Raw genomic sequence first — 16,426 nt, 5'->3', positions numbered from 1 at the left:
AAGGAGGGACTGGGGAGGGCAGCTCCACCAACTTTGTTATCAGGAGCATTGGAGACCTGCTGCTCAAACAGGTACGGTGGCTCAGGTGACCCCAGGATGGACTCTCTGAGGATCTGAGGACTCACGTTTGATCTGACATGTCCACATTGTGAGCTTAAACCACATTCTCAGCTTCACCACATAGATAAAAAGTTTTACAGAGAGCAGCACAACACATAGTACAGCCAGTCAAAGTACTGCAGTATGTACTTCAGTAAAGGTTTTGCAGTACTGCAGGTATAATTGACACAGTGGCAGCAACAAGTTAACACGTGCAAGTCTGATTCTGTCTGTGGATCTTTCATATGAAAAAAACATGTGTGGCAGCTGGTGTGAGATAATGTGTGAGATTAAATGTTTACATTTACATGTGTGTTTCCACACGTGTGCAGTTTTCAGGTCAAAGTGCCGACGACATGAAGAAACTTTACTCAGAGTTCTGCAGTCGACACCCGAAAGCTGTGAAACTCTACAAAGAAGTTTTAACCCGAGACCGAAGACTGCAGCAGTTCATCAGGGTAAGGACCAGAACCAAATGAAGAACTTGAACCTGGACCTGGCCTTTACCTGTTGCAGGCTTTTTCTGTTTTAGTCTTAGTTCACACTTAGTTATTGATGTGTTGTCCTGGTCAGGTGACTCAGTCTTGTAGACTAGGTGAGACATTTAGACCTGGTTTATCCCAGTTCATCCAGATACAGACCTGAGGTTGTCCCAGTGTACTCAGTAGTTTGACCTAGTTTTGCTTTGTTTAAACTGGTTTAGACCACATGGTATTTATGAGTTAACTGTCTCTCTCTCTTCTCTCTGTCCATCCCATAATATTCAGCGTGTCTGCCGTGGTCCTCTGCTGCGTCGTCATGGCGTCCAGGAGTGCATCCTACTGGTGACGCAGCGAATCACAAAGTACCCGGTCCTGATCAAGCGGATACTGGACAACACCAAAGGTGACATGCGACCTCTGATAACCTCTGACACATAGTAACCTCTGAAGTTCATTAACCTCTGACCTCTTGCCCCTTGACCCTGCAGGCAGTGAGGAAGAGGCACAATCTCTGAGCCAGGCACTGCAGCTCCTGAAGGACCTGATAAGCTCAGTGGACCATGAAGTTTTGGAGCTGGACCGGACCAGGAGGCTGCAGGAGATTCAGGCCCGTCTGGACCCCCGGGCCCAGGCTGAGGTTCAGGGAGGAGGAGCGTTCAGAGGAGGCGAGCTGCTGAGGAGAAGGCTTCTTCACGAAGGGACACTGCTCTGGAAACTCCAGGGCTCCAGGATGAAAGGTAGATATCGCCTTTTTACCTGTATCACCTGTATCACCTGTATCACCTGTTTACCTTTATTACTGAATCACCTGTTTACCCGTATCACCATATCACCTGTTTGCTGTGTTTGTTTTAAGATGTGCAGGTCCTGCTGATGTCAGACATCTTGGTTTTCCTTCAGGAGAAAGACCAAAAGTTCACTTTTGCATCACTGGTAGGTTCCACCTGCTCACAGATAGTCTCACCTAGTCTCACCTGTTCACACATGCCCACAGAGAAGACTAGATCCTCTCAAAACAAAAAGACTGAAGCCTAAAAATCAGGCCTAATAGATTCTGAATACTCTGCTATCTCACTTGTATCAGGACAAGTCTCCGGTGGTGTCTCTGAACAACCTGATCGTCAGGGACATAGCCAATCAGGAGCGAGGAATGTACCTGATTAGCGCGTCAACACCTCCTGAGATGTTTGAGCTTCATGCAGCTTCGAAAGATGATCGACGTACCTGGATGACCCGAATCCAGCAGGCCGCCCTCAGGTACTATAGTTAGTAACACAGTCTGTAGGGCAGACAGTAATACAACTCTAACCTCAAGTACTGCTTCAGTGGCTGCTGTTGTCGCTACTGCAGTACTCCCCTCAGATCAGTACCACATTGCGTACTGCTTTTAGATACACTTGACACAAGTACTTATACCAGTACTTACTTGTACCTGAAAGTAGCTTGCAGTACTACAATTACTGTGGTATTGGTAGCACTCTGTACAACTATGTAGGACCACATAGTACAGTAATAGTGCTGTAGTATTGTTATTGTGTGTAGTATTGTTATTGTAGTATATATGTATTGTTGTTGTAGTTGTCCATCCAGAGACGAGTTTCCACTCATCGAGACTGAAGATAAAGCGTTACTGCGACGCCTCAGAGGTACTGCACCTTCTACTGCATATACTGCATCTCCACCTACATTTTCAATGCAGATACTCCCCCTCTATACTGAAGAAAAAGTATTTGCCTAAAAAAATACTCCACAATGAACAGAAGTATCTAATAATTTTTTCTACTCAAGTACTGCCTCAAAAAACTTTTCAGCTCAGTGGTTCAATGATGGTGGAATGATCTACCCACTTCTGCACGCTCAGCTGCATCACTCTCAGTTTACACTAACCTGCTGTAAACAGAACTCTTCACAAATTTCTCTGCACTTAAATCTTAAAAGAAAAACAAAAATCTTCCACTAAAACCTGAAACAGTTCTAAAAGTACTCCACTAAGAAAACAGTGTATTTACATAAATGTCAAAGTTTAATTTAAGATTCAAAAAACTTTATTAAGGACTAATCAACAATTTTATGTCCTCCCTCTCCTCCTCCTTCATCTTCACCCAGCTGACATCCAGCAGAAGGACAGGGAGGTGCTAGAGCTCCTGCAGGAGCGCGTCACTTTGTTTTCTGACCTGGTGGAGGCAACAGGAAGAGGAGGAACAGAAGAAGGAGGTGTGGAGGTGATCTCTTGCTGCTCATCATCCTGCAGGAACCTGTTCAGGGCAGACACTCCTCACGCTCCTCAGGCAGAACCACTCCTCATGGGCGCCCTCTCCGAAGGTGCAGACAAGTTTCCTTTAAACTGAAATAAGAGTCAGGGGAGGTGGAGGAGGAGAACTGAAGTTTGCTTTTATGTTTCAGTTGACAAACTCACTGAGCTGCTGCTGAACTCCAACGTCCAGAGGTCCTCCATAACCAACAGCAACCAGGAGCTCAGCAGTGAGTCACCTGTCTCTAAAACAGAAAGCTTGTCACTTCCATCTGGTGTTGGAGTGATGTACAGACACTGATAACGTGTTCAATCAATCAATCAATAACAAATTTATTGTCCCAGGGGCAGTTTTAGTGGTTTCACTCCTAACTTTAACCATCCTATTTAACAAACAAAGAGCCAAATCAACAGGTAGAAGAAAATGTAAGGACACTTTCATTGAAAGCTCTGTAAAACAATGTCATCAGAGTTCTGTCAACTATTTCAGCCTTCCTAGACGAAAAGGCGTTGTTGACTTTTCTTGTACAGTGTGTTTGTATTTTGTTCAGATGAAAGATTGTCAGTCATGGTGCCCTGGTATTTTACCTGTTAACCTGTCTGTCTACACCTATCCCTTTCTCTCAGATGGAGACTCTGGTTCTCTGGACTCTTTAATGATGAATGGCAGCTCCTCAAAGGTACAGCAGCTTTTATCACCGTTGACCTTGGATCACACCTTTGTTCTGTTGGATCAGATGAAACCCAGACACCAAAAACCTTCTATGAGATAACATGAACTAAATGTGCTAGTGTCTCCACAGACATTGTCACAGCTGTTAAAAATCCAGGTAGTAAAAAAACTAACATATTCTGAATGAAGTCTGGTGTGATGAGCTTTTGAGGGACTGTGTGCTCTGATCACTGAGTATATAACAAAATGGAAACGTTGTAAAGTAGAAGAAGCCATAAGAAATAACGTGGGGATCAGAACTAGAAACGCTGTAAACATCCTGCACATTTCATGTTTAAAACGTTTTATTTCTTTCAACAATTTAAAAGAAAAAAAACTGGTTTTATATAGTTTATCATTTTATTTTATGGATGTTACTTTGTAATTTGGTCATTCAAGGAAAACTGAGTCGGTTCGCTTTCAGTAATTAACTTCAACCAAAATAGTTTTTTAGTGGTTTAAATCAAATAGCAGCCTAACTACTATATTACTATTATAATATTATTTTTTAATTAGGTGTTTTTCAGTGGTTGAACATTTTTAATTTTTAAAGAAGACATGTAAGAGCTGCAGGCATAACCTAAATAATCAGTGTAATTTTGTACAGATGTGGTTGTGTTAGGTTTGGATTTAGGCCCTAAATTTTAGGGTCTGGGTTAAATGGTGAACAGCATGTTCTGTAAATATTTCATGTTTTTTCCTCTCAGGACAGAAACGGTAACCAGCTGCAGGAACAGACCTTAAACGAGGTAACAGATCAGCGTTGTTTTATTTTATTATGTAATCATTGGATCTGGGGAAATGGGGATGCGATTAAGTGAATTGTCCCAATTTCTGTCCAATCACGTGTTTCACACCTGTCGTCTCCGCAGGAGGTCCGTCAGCGATTGGTCAGTCTGAGCACGCAGCTTCACGCTCTGCAGGTCAGATACAAGTTGATATTTACTGATTTAACTTTTTATTTACATGATTCTGTTCATTAATGTTGTTACTCTGATTCCGCCCCCAGGCTGCTGTGATTCGCCAGGACTCGATCCTTGAGCTGTCAGTCACACCAGGCACTGCCCCCGGCCCTTCCCCCGCCCCCCGCCTAAGTCGGTCAGTGTCGCGAGACATGGGGCTGGAAGCCAGTGGGGAGGTGGTGCAGCTTCGGCGGCAGGTGGAGCTACTGAAAGAGGAAGTGACATGGCTGAGTCTGAGGGGGGAGGGGCCAGATGGGAGGATGCAGGGTAACAGAGGGACCAGTGATGTCATCCAGGCAGAACAGGTGGGTCTGAATGTTGGACAACTGATCTAAACTAAGAAAAACTAAGTTAAGACGGGACTGACACCGGACGAAAAAATATTTAATTAGATTACAGTATCATCATCAGTATCTGATGTAAAACTCACTTCACTCATCTTTAGATCTTTCTTGTATTTGTGTTGAAATGGTTCTTTGACTTAAATAACCTAAGCTGCTCTAAAGTTAACTAATCTCAGCTAATCACAGGTGTGTCTATCAGCAGGTACGAAGGGAAACTCGCGCCCCATTGGCCAGTCAGGATCCAGTTGACCAATTAGACGGTGTTCAAGAGGGAAATGAGGACGAGGAAGAGGAGCTGATGAAGATCTCTCCTCGCTCTGACAGCCCAAGAGGTCAGTGCTGACGATCAATAACTTATCAGCATTATTGATCATTATACAGATTATCAGTGTCTATGGATATTGTCAATATTCAGGTCTCTGTCTTTCCAAGGCTTCTTTAGGTGTAACCTCTGTCGCATTGTGAACATGTGCAGGAGCAGGGTTAAACTAGAATGACCAAAACTTAACAGGGGACAGGGTTTACAACAAACCTAATCACCAGGTTGTTCAACAGTTGTTTACACCTTGTCACATGTGACACTAACGACTCCACAGAGGTTAAAACCTGGGACTTCCATCCAGTTTATTAGACCTGAAAGAGTTATTTGGATCAATCAGTTCAGTTCCAGGTTCCACTGAACAGAGTTTGATGGTAGATCCAATTAGCTGATATTAGATTATTTATTATCAACTTCAAACCCTCAGGAAATGATCAGTATTTGTTATTGATTGGCGGCTGGTTAGTGTAGTGGTAACATCACCGCCTCCCATGTGGGAGACTGGGGTTCAAATCCCAGCTATGGCTACCTCCAGTAGGGGTCCTTAGGCAAGACCTCCTCACGCTGCCCTGCCTACCCTTGTAACTTGTAATGACTTGTAAGTCGCTTTGGATAAAAGCGTCTGCTAAATGACTGTAATGTAATGTAATGTAATGTAATGATGTCGCCCTGATAACCTGTGCCTCTTAACTCAGACCTGCAGGACATCCTGAGGAGAGCGAATGTGAACCTCATCACACCTCCACCTGATGACCTCTGTGATGTCACCATCAGACTGGAGATGATGTTCAGACCAAATCAGACGTGAAGTATAACCATGTGACTTGTTGACATCATCACATCATGGAGCCCCAGCCTAACAAGTTGGAGTGGCGGAGCTTGAGAAATAGCAAGGGGGACCAGTTCCAGTTAACCAGTGTCTACTTGAAACTAACTAGTTCATGATCTCAGGTGGTGCCGTCAGTAGGTGATCAGGAGGTGAGGCTGCACCTGTAGGTATGACAGCAGATTTGCTGAAGGCAAAGTTGCTCAGCTGAGTTCATCAAACAGATTTGAAAACTACAAACCTGCTGGACAGACTCTGATGTCAGAGCTGGGGGATCATATGACAAGAAGTTTGTTTGAAGCAGACAGACATCACACTACATTTCCCAAATGCCTTTGGGTGTCTGCAGCGGCAGTCGCAACCGGCTGTGGTGTGGGGGGAACTGTACGTTTGTTCAATGTGTTCGGAGTTTTTATGATCATGAAACAAAAACAACTTTTAAACTTTATTTATAATGTAACTTAAAACATTTCAAACCAAAAATTTTGATAAAAATTTGGGAACAGTTATTTGTTTATGTGAGCAGTACTACGCCTGGGGGGTGTAGTACTACAGACTAACAGTGGGGTAGTACTACAGACTGACAGTGGGGTTGTACTACAGACTGAGAGTGGGGGTAGTACTACAGACTGACTGGGGGTAGTACTACAGGCTGACTGTGGGGGTAGTACTACAGGCTGAGAGTGGGGGTAGAACTACAGACTGAGGGTGGGGTAGTACTACAGGCTGAGAGTGGGGGTAGAACTACTGACTGAGGGTGGGGGTAGAACTACTGACTGACAGTGGGGATAGTACAATAGACTAAGAGTAGGGTGGGGGGTAGTACTACTGTAGATCAGCTGTTTGACTGAAGCCTGAGGTCCTATCTGTTAGCATGCTAGTGTGTTTCTTTGTCTTTGTGTAGAACCTGAACGTCTTATTGATCCACCGATCGATCAGTTAATCGGTTTGATGCTGTTATTGATGAACTGATGTAGAAACAGAAATGTGTGTAACGTTGGTTCATTGTGATGATGATGGTGATGATGATGGTAACCCGGAAACAGACACAATCAGCTGCAGTTTGAGGATCACATGAAATAAATGATCACAGAGAATCGTTCATCAAACAACTTGCTGTTCTTAGAGAAAGCTAACCGTTTACAACATTGTCAGTTTTAAAGGAGAAATAAATTTGAGAAAAAAAATTTGTTTTGATGAGTTTTTACTCATCAAATTGATGCAAATTCTTCACAACAGATAGTTGATATTAAACAGTTTTTTAAAAAGACTTTCTGCTAGTAAACACTAAAGGCACTGCAGCTTTTTATTAAACATGTATTTACATGATATCAGGTGACTGTATCATGTGACCCTCTGGCTGCATCTGATGATTTGACCTCCTGAAGTTTTTATATTAAAATAACCGGTCTGAAGGTTTTCATTTTTTTCTGATGCTGTAAAATCCTGATTTGATGCTGTAACATTTGTGCTGTTTAAAGTTCAGATTTATCATTAAACTGTTTAAACCTAGTGCTTGTATAAAGATTTGACCATTTCTGTTGTAACTTTGTTGTCATGCTGTGTCCTGTTATAAATCACCTGGACAACAAACCTTGTATCTTTCTTTGTCTGATTTCATTTAATTCCTTGTTTATTAAAAGAAACTCTGCAGAAATTAATTTAAGCTTCTTAAAATACCTCAGGGTTCAGTTAAAGTCAAATATAAGCAGCATTAGTGCAGATTTGCCTTGTTTCTGTCTCCACCTCACTTGCTTGATCACTGAGTTATCATGAAGAGCAAACAAAAGCAGAGCAAACAAAATTAACTATAATCCAAAGCACAAAATCAGGGGGCTGTGTTTAACATGTATTGAAAGACGCATTAAAAGACACCACAGAACATGAGTCATCTGCATAGATTTTTTTTACTTGTTTTTTTCTGTGATTATTAGTAATTGTTCATTAGAAGTTAACGTGTTACTTTGACAGACTTAATTAATATTTGTCTCATTTATGGGACCAGCTTGAGCTTAAACAATAAAGTTTTCTTAAAAAAATAAATAAATTATATATATATACACACCTTTAAGTCGAACGTGGTGGAGGCAGCGAGATGGTCTGGGTGCTTTAGAGGTGGTAAAACAGGAGATACAGAGTGGAAGGACCTTGAGGAAGGAAAACTATAAGAATTGATAACTAGAATGTCTATGTTATTATAATATATATATATAATTTTATATATAATATAATATAAATATTATTTCGAAGTCTCACAATGTCAGCATGTCCCTTTGTTTTCCACAAGCCTTTATTTTGGGGGAGTGTATGTTTGCTTCACTTCCCGTGGAGGGAACTTAACCCGGAAGAGGGTGTCGGCCTCTTTAGGGAGTTGGCTGCATCAGGAAGCGGCGAAGACTAAGATCAGGACCAGAATCAGAACCTGTATCTGTATCAGCACTAGCACCAGTACCAGTACCAGTACCAGGATCAGGACTGAGAGTGACTGGGATCTCATAATAGGACCTCAACCACTACATTCACAACATTCGGATAAGGAAGTGCGTTCCGGTTTGTACGAACCCGGAGCCCTAGTGTAAAAGTTTACTTAGCTGAAAAGTGACCGAATTGCTGCGTTAGCTGCTAAGTGCTAACAGCTAGCCTGCTGCTAACGGGGAAGTGACGCTGCCAGGTGAAGTCAGACTCGACCCACAGGTGTGTTTTCTTCAGAGGATTTGCACAGGTGAGAAGGATCCCCTAGGTACACCTCACCTGGTCCTTGTTAGCTTTGAGCTCTGCTAACATGCTAACTGGCTGATAGGGCGGTGGTCGCTCGTCAGCAACAGAAGTTGACATGCTAACAAATCAGCAACGCATCGGAACAAAAAAAAGCTAATAATTATGCTTATAAACCACTGGAGATGATGTTGGTATAAAATAAACTTTATCCACAGTTGGAATTAAAAGTAATGAATGTACCAGTTTTCGAATGAACCAAAACTTCAACCCCTCAAAGAAGACGTTTTAATAAACTGCTCGGATTAAAGTCAGTCCGCCCAGTTCTTAAATAAATCACGTCTTTATGATGATTCATAGTCTAAATGATTTAGTTTATTCTTCAATGAATAAGTTTGAAATCTTAGTATGTTTGATTATATTTCACTTTATTCTTTCTTATTTCCTTCGAATTTCACAAACATTGTGAAAAACATCTTCTGACATGTCCTTGTCTTCAGGCAACTAACTACTTATTAATCAACAAGAGATGACTTATGTGTATTTGTCTTTCAGATTAGTTTATTTCTCAAGATTTCTGAGTGGTTCTGCTTAAATAAAAAGCAATCAAACAGCAAAAGTCATTGTCTCTATTTTGCGGCAGCAGAAATGGGGCCAAGCATGTAGATACAGATGAAACAGACAGGTCTGAACGTGACTGTGCTAACACCTGGATTCAACCCCCGCCCCCTCCACTTCACCACCACTATGTGTTTTTTGTAGTTAAATAAAAGGATAGATAACTCTAGGACTATTTTCAGCATCAGATGCATCCACTGCTGAAAATAATTGGTAGTGGTCGGTAGTGAGTGTTCTGGAAACAGAGAGGTGGGGTTTCACCTGTTCTCGTTGTTGTTATTTCTCTACACAAACTGTGTCTGTCAGTTTAACTCATCTGCTGCTGTTTTTTTGCAGCAGAGGAAAAAGATGAGTGGAGGAGTGAACAGCATTGAGGCCGTGAAGAAGAAGATCAAAGTCCTGCAGGAGCAGGCGGAGGAGGCAGAGGAGAGAGCTGAAAGGCTGCAGAGGGAGGTGGAGAAGGAGAGAGAGGAGCAGAGAGGAGGTATGGACTCCTAAATAGAGGTTATTCCTGGGTGGGTGATTCTCATCTGAGCTAGTAGAATAGAGTCAGCTGATAAGTTGGTTTTATTTGCTAGAAAAAGTTTGTCTTGCAACAAAGAAACTAAAGAAAATCTCCTACTTAGATTCCACCCAACTGACCTTTTTTTTTCTTATACTGAAGTGCTTGTTAATGTGTAACATTACAGTTAAAGACAAAATAATTGGCCTCCAAGAACTATGGAATATTTCACTAAACCTCTTCTCTAATGTTTTTGAATCGCTCATCAAAACTTTCTATAGTAAAATATTCAGCAGTGTGAAGGCCTCTAGTTGGTTCATTTTGGGAAGTAAAACAAGTCTACAGTCATTTTAAGAGGGAAGGCTATAGAGCCATTTCCAAGAGTTTCAGAGTCTTAAACAGCGGTTCAGTCAAGGAGACCAATTTTTTTAGAAACAAATCTGGGTGTGTTTAGAAGTGCAAAATGTCAAGAAACTTTGGATAGGGAAATAGTCTGAGATGTTAACAAGAATTCCCGGTTCTCTGCCAAGATAATTGTTGCTGAACTGGCCTCTTCCAGACTTGATGTTTCAAGAGAGACTGTTGTGTGGTCTCTTCATCGGGCAGCTTTGCCAAAAAAAAAAAAAAAAAAAAAAAAAAACTCACACAGAGGCCCATTAAAGTCAGACCGACAGTTTGACGGTGAATGTTTGAAACAGGTGGATGAGTTTTGGAAGTCTGTCCTTTGGTCTAATGAGACCAGACTTGAGCTGTTTGTGGACATGGATCCTGTCTTTGTTTGGCGAAGGAGAGAGGCCTTCAACCCTGAAAACACATTTCCCACAGGTAAACATGGTGCCAGCAAAATGCCGTGGTTTGGCTGTTTCAGACAAAGGGAACCTTGTTTGGGTTTTGGGATCATGAAGAAAGATGATTATATTGACATCTTAAAGGATAAACCACATTTAGGTCACTGCGCAATCTTCAAGGTTCACTGGTTGAAAGAAGAGTAAATCCTAAAATATTGTCAATTACAAACAGATTAAATATTAAAACGAAACGCATACGTGTATATATGGTCACATACCATGAAAACCTAAATGTAATGAAGAAGAATATCTGATAAGTCGATTGTGTAGGATTACTGAGGTAATTGCTGTAGTGGCTACACACCAGATGTTGATATTCACTGTTTTGATTAATCTGTTGAAGTTGAAATACATTTCAAAGATAATAACATAATAATATTTAATAATCATATTAATAACAGTTGTTAATGTTAACAGTAATTTAATTATCAGACTGTAAACTGATAATTAAAAAAACTGTAACACTGGTGGTAGCTGAGGCTTAGTTCTCGTTCTTCAACTTCTCAACATTACACGACTTGTTCTGTGTGTCTTGCAGGCAGAGAGTGAGGTGACTTCTCTGGGTCGTCGCTTGCAGCTTACTGAGGAGAATCTGGACCGAGCTCAGGAGAGACTGGCTGCTGCACTTCACAAACTGGATGAGGTGGAGAAGGCAGCGGATGAGAGCGAGAGGTCATAAACACCTGACATGTCTAATCTCACCAAAAACACCACACTTGACAGTTTGTTAGTAGCTTGACATCAGTGATTACTTGAATATAATCTGAGTCATAATTTCTCTACTTAAAATTCCTTTATGATTCCCATCAAAATAATCTGACTGCCCACTGAATTGTAATTTTAATAAATGGATATTATTGGAATCAATAATCATAAGCTCCCCATTTTAGACAGTGGATGCGAAATAACACCAGCAGTTACACCAGCATCGGCCTGCTGAAAAAGCACCACGGATGTTGTTTAACTTGTTGTCACCCCCCCACAGAGGCATGAAGGTGATAGAGAACCGAGCTCTGAAGGATGAAGAGAAGATGGAGCATCTGGAGGTTCAGCTGAGAGAAGCTAAACAGATAGCAGAAGAGGCCGACAGGAAATACGAGGAGGTCAGATACACACTGAGCTCTACTGACAAAATTATTATTTATTATCAGACAGCCAAACCTGATGAAGCATCACAATCTTGATTCAGTTTTCTTTAGAATAATCTGAGTTTCAGGGCTAGAGGCCGACCTCTAATCATTGTGATGTGACTGGATGTTTGATTGATGATGTTACTGGTCTGATTGTTGAATTACACTCTTTGTTTCATTGATAGGTGGCTCGTAAACTGGTGATGGTGGAGGGAGACTGGAACGAGCTGAAGAGAGAGCTGACAGGCCGAGAGGTTCCTATCATGAGAGTGCACGCGCACGCACATACACACACACATACGCACTTGTCTCACTATACTTGTGAGAATACTCACTGACATGATGCAGTGCTTCCAGCCTAACCCGACTTATCTAATTGCCTAACTTGATCCTAATTCTAACCCTTTATACGCACTCCGGTTAAAATGTCCTCACAACAATAGCTTTAAACAAATTTTGTCTACATTTTTTGTCTTCCCAGTTTACTCAACTGGTCAAAATCTAATTAATTTCTCAGTATATAACCATAATAGAGATGCACTGCACAGACTCGGATATCTGACACTGCCGATCTTATTAGAAGCACTATATTTTACGTTGTGCACTGAAGCGCATAGAGCTGTGACAATTTCCATTCCTCGCTGTTAGCCTGCTTCACTCACCATCTCAAAACTGTCACTCTGGGTCGGGCTTAGCCATGCTTTAGGCTCATTGTGTGAGCAGTACCAGAGCCGAATTAGAGCAGGATACAAGCAGTGCTTCCTTGTTTTTAAAAAACAAACTCCTGCTCACAGGCTCTGTTGTGCACCTCACAGGTTCATACAACATGTTGGAGTCGTGGAAGTTATTTACTGTGAGGAAAGAAAATACAAGGCAGCAGCACAAGGCCAAAATAAGGAGTAGAGCAACAACCAAAAAATACTAAGTTCCTTGTTATATTCTTCTGTTTCTGTTACCTGTCCAGTAACCTGGAGCGCTTCTGTTTTGAAATTTGTTGAAATGAGAGAAGATGAAAATTTTTTTTTACAAATTGGAATCGGCCAAAATCTGAACTAGCAAGTCAGACTTTTAAGAATTGCAATCTATCAATCTGTTATATTGACACTGTACACCTAGCTGATTACACCTAAAACAATTGAAAGGTGTTTAGTGTCTGTTTCACATTTAATTAAATTTATGGGTTTGCTCTAAAATATTAGATGTTAAATATCTAATTCATTCATCTAATAATCACATTCATAACTTTTTGCAGTGAAAGTATAAATAATAGCTAGGTAACAGCTAATCCCAACCCAAGCAGCGTCTTTCCATCTGCCTCCGTTATAGTACAAAGCCACTGATGCTAAAACAGTTTTAGTGAACTTCCAGTCAAAAAGCACACGGAGCGTGATTCATTAGCATCTTTTTTTCTGCAATTAACTAATTGAAATATTTGATCAAAAGTATTTTGTCAGTTTGCCTTTCAGCTGTTCTGGATCAGTTCTTTGTTATATTTACTAGCAAATGGATAAAAGGTCCAGAGTTGATTAAAAATATTACTGTCACTGAGCAAAGAGAACTAATCCATCAGAGCAACAACATTGGATGGGAATGTCCAGAAGATAAGGAAAAACTCCTTTTATAATAAGATCCAGAACAGCCCGCAGTAGGTCAGTGAATCTGCATCCCTGTCGACAATCAACAGAGAAACCACCAGCGTAAATATAGAGGGTTTACCACAACATAGAAACCACTGGTAAATCTCAGAAATAAGAAAAGTTTAATGCTAGTGATTTATCCATTAGCTTTTTTAAATGTGTTGCTGCCATCAATTTAACAATGATCTTGGTTTGTTTTCTCAGACTAAACATTTGACATTTTCTTTGTTCTACTGTAAATAAAACATGGGTTTATGAGCTCTGCGAATCATCAATGTGGATTTTTCACAACGTTTTTGGTGGAGTGTCGACTGGTCACATTTAAGACAAAGTGTACAACTGTTAATTAGTGGAATTGATAGCTAACTCCTTGAGTTGTAATTATTCTTTATTTGGTTCATTTACGGAGTCAGTCCGTAAATGTCCTGGCTCAGGTGTTTTTGACCAAACTGTTAAATTAAAGCTGACATAGACACATTAAACACATCTGTTTTATGTCTAATCCGCTGGAGGAGTCATTGTCCAGATGCTTAGTGACCTGTGTTACTCAGGTAGTCAGTTGAAAAAGTAGACATCCAGGATTACAACAGAAGATCCAGATTATTTTAATCTGCAAACAGGTTTGGTTTTTCAGTCTCAGATGCTCTGAGTTTGACTAAAGGACCCACGCAGTGCAGTTAAATGCATAATGACCTCATTTGTGTTGCTTCACTAATGCTCTGACTTGCATCTTCTTTTCCTGTTTCCATGGAAACATCATGATGCTGCACCTGCATGTCTACCTGTCTATCTCCACCTGCCTCCTCCTGTTCCCCATCCCCCATCACAGTAAAGTTCGGAGGTTGGAGGAGCAGTTGAGGAGTTTCGACCAATCACTGAAGAGCCTTCAGGCGTCAGAGGACAAGGTACAGGAGGGTCACATGACCCCCCCCACCTGACCTCCTCCTGACCTCCAGCAAACTCTGACCTTTAGCTTCAGCTCCTCCTGCTGCTGCTGCTGCATGACTCTAGCCTGACACACACACACTCTTACACAGAAACACACCTGACCTCTGACCTTTGACCTCTGACCTGCAGTAAGACTCGGATGCTGGAGGAGGAGCTGAAAACCATCTTCACTAGTTCAAAGTCTCTGGAGGCCCAGGCTGAGAAGGTAGGGTGGGGGTTGGGGGGGGGGGGGGTGAGAGGTTTACACCTGGAAGAAAAACCTGAACGTTTATTAAAAAAAAAAAAAAAAAAAAAACATGGGATAGTGGTCCACAGAGACCTCCTGGATCAGGTTTGCAGAGAGCCAGTTCATCTTTTACAAATTTTAATGTGAGCTTGGTTCTGAGCTGGACTGTGATCTATGTATGTGGATCAGCAGACGGATCCTGGATCAGTTGTTTCTTACGGTCTACTGGCTTAGGAAGGTGTTGGATTTAAATGGTCAGAACAACCACGATGCAGCGTCACTCTAACCCTTTTGGCTGTCTCTCTGTCTCAGTATTCCCAGAAGGAGGACAGGTACGAAGAGAGATCAAGAACCTAAGCAGCAAACTCAAGGAGGTGAGAAACGTCTGACAAACTGAACAACCCACTTCCTGTCTACCTGTTGACTTCCTCTTTACCTGCTGACTTCCTGCGTTTCAGGCGGAGACCAGAGCAGAGTTTGCGGAGCGTTCAGTTGCTAAACTGGAGAAAACCATTGATGGACTGGAAGGTAAAACTGATTTGGCCATTTTTATTGAAATATAACCTGTAGAGGTAAATAAATGCACTGTGACACACCTGAAGAACAGGTGCTTGTTCCAGGAAGTGGATTTAGTGACACTTGGAGTTGGAGAAAATGGTGTTCATTTTCAAAACAGACATCACTTAAACTACTGTAGTTACTGCAATAACTGTGAGTTGGTTACTACAGTGAACCTGCTGCTCTAACCTGATTTTGAGTCTGAGGACACCGTTTGATGTCAGAGTCTGTGTGAGACTGATGATGAAGATTTTGTGTGGAGAAGAAAAGTAGCTGATTACTTCTTCACCCAGATCCTCTTTACTGATGTTAGCAGTTAGATACTGTGATCTCTTAAAATGGGAGCTCTGTGCTCAGCGTACCCGTTGCCATAGTGAATTATAAAACTGGAGCTTGACTGTTGTCTGTTAATTCATTATTAGTTGAACTCATCAGGTTTAGGCTATCTCTACTCTCTGGAACAGGTGAGCAGAAAGGGGTGGGGCCTGATGACTCATTCTCTCTCTGCAGATGCTCTGAGTGCAGCAAGAACCGCCAACATGGAGCTACAGGCAACTCTGAGTCAGACGATGGAGGAGCTCAACTCCTGTTGAACCCCTCCCCCCTCCCAGGTGTCGGGGAACTCCTTAGTCCCCCTCCCCGAAAGTGGACGTCAAGGCTTCTGCTATCCTCCACCCTCCTCTAAATAATTCCTGCTGTCACACATTCCTTCTTCTTTATTTCCTGTGTGGAGTTTTTCTCCTATGTGCTGCCCTTCCCCCTTCCCCCCCTGCCCAAACAACCACATCTTTCCCCCCACCCACTGATGGTGCCAACCCCCTTTCCCTTAATCCCCTCCCAGTATTATGAGGGGGACAGACAAGGAGCTGAATGTTTGTGTTTAAAGGGAGTTAAATGGTAAACAACTAATCCATTACTAACTAATTCGTTTTTGATTGATTAATCGATTATAGAGAACTTCCTGTTAGCCAATTACTATTTGTTTGTTGTTTAAAATAGCCAATCGCAGTGAGGCGTTCCACTGCCACGGTAACACAGGGGCCAATAACAGGTCGGAAATACACCCCCTACTATAGGTAACCTTGACCTGAAGAACAAATAAAATTAAAATGTTATCTGGAACTCTGTGATGTCATCACTGTGCTGATGTCACAGCTCATTGTAATAAATCATATGTGAAACAGGATTTTATAAAATAAAAGCACCGTCACTGGTTTTTAGATCTAAACTGAGACTTTGTTTTTTTTTT

At 41.6% G+C, this 16,426-nt stretch overlaps 1 protein-coding gene and 1 pseudogene across 1 annotated transcript; both read left to right on the top strand.

The window, feature by feature from the left end:
• The first annotated feature begins 19 nt into the window (after positions 1-19).
• On the top strand, positions 20-5,977 carry LOC113168890 (rho guanine nucleotide exchange factor 2-like). Its single transcript, XM_026369950.1, has 15 exons — positions 20-71; positions 432-557; positions 867-984; positions 1,070-1,318; positions 1,438-1,514; positions 1,666-1,838; positions 2,160-2,227; positions 2,688-2,903; positions 2,985-3,062; positions 3,460-3,512; positions 4,252-4,293; positions 4,417-4,467; positions 4,554-4,811; positions 5,053-5,182; positions 5,865-5,977. The coding sequence occupies exons 2-15, from the start codon at positions 456-458 to the stop codon at positions 5,975-5,977; spliced, it is 1,728 nt and encodes a 575-aa protein (XP_026225735.1). The 5' UTR covers positions 20-71; positions 432-455.
• Positions 5,978-8,335: 2,358 nt separating this feature from the next.
• LOC113169494 lies at positions 8,336-16,405 on the top strand (annotated as a pseudogene).
• Positions 16,406-16,426: the final 21 nt, after the last annotated feature.

This window comes from Anabas testudineus, chromosome 16 (assembly GCF_900324465.2).
Source record: "Anabas testudineus chromosome 16, fAnaTes1.2, whole genome shotgun sequence".
Classification (NCBI taxonomy): Eukaryota; Metazoa; Chordata; class Actinopteri; order Anabantiformes; family Anabantidae; genus Anabas; species Anabas testudineus.
The sequence above is the reverse complement of the archived record's forward strand: the minus strand, read 5'-3'. Positions and strand labels throughout refer to the sequence as shown.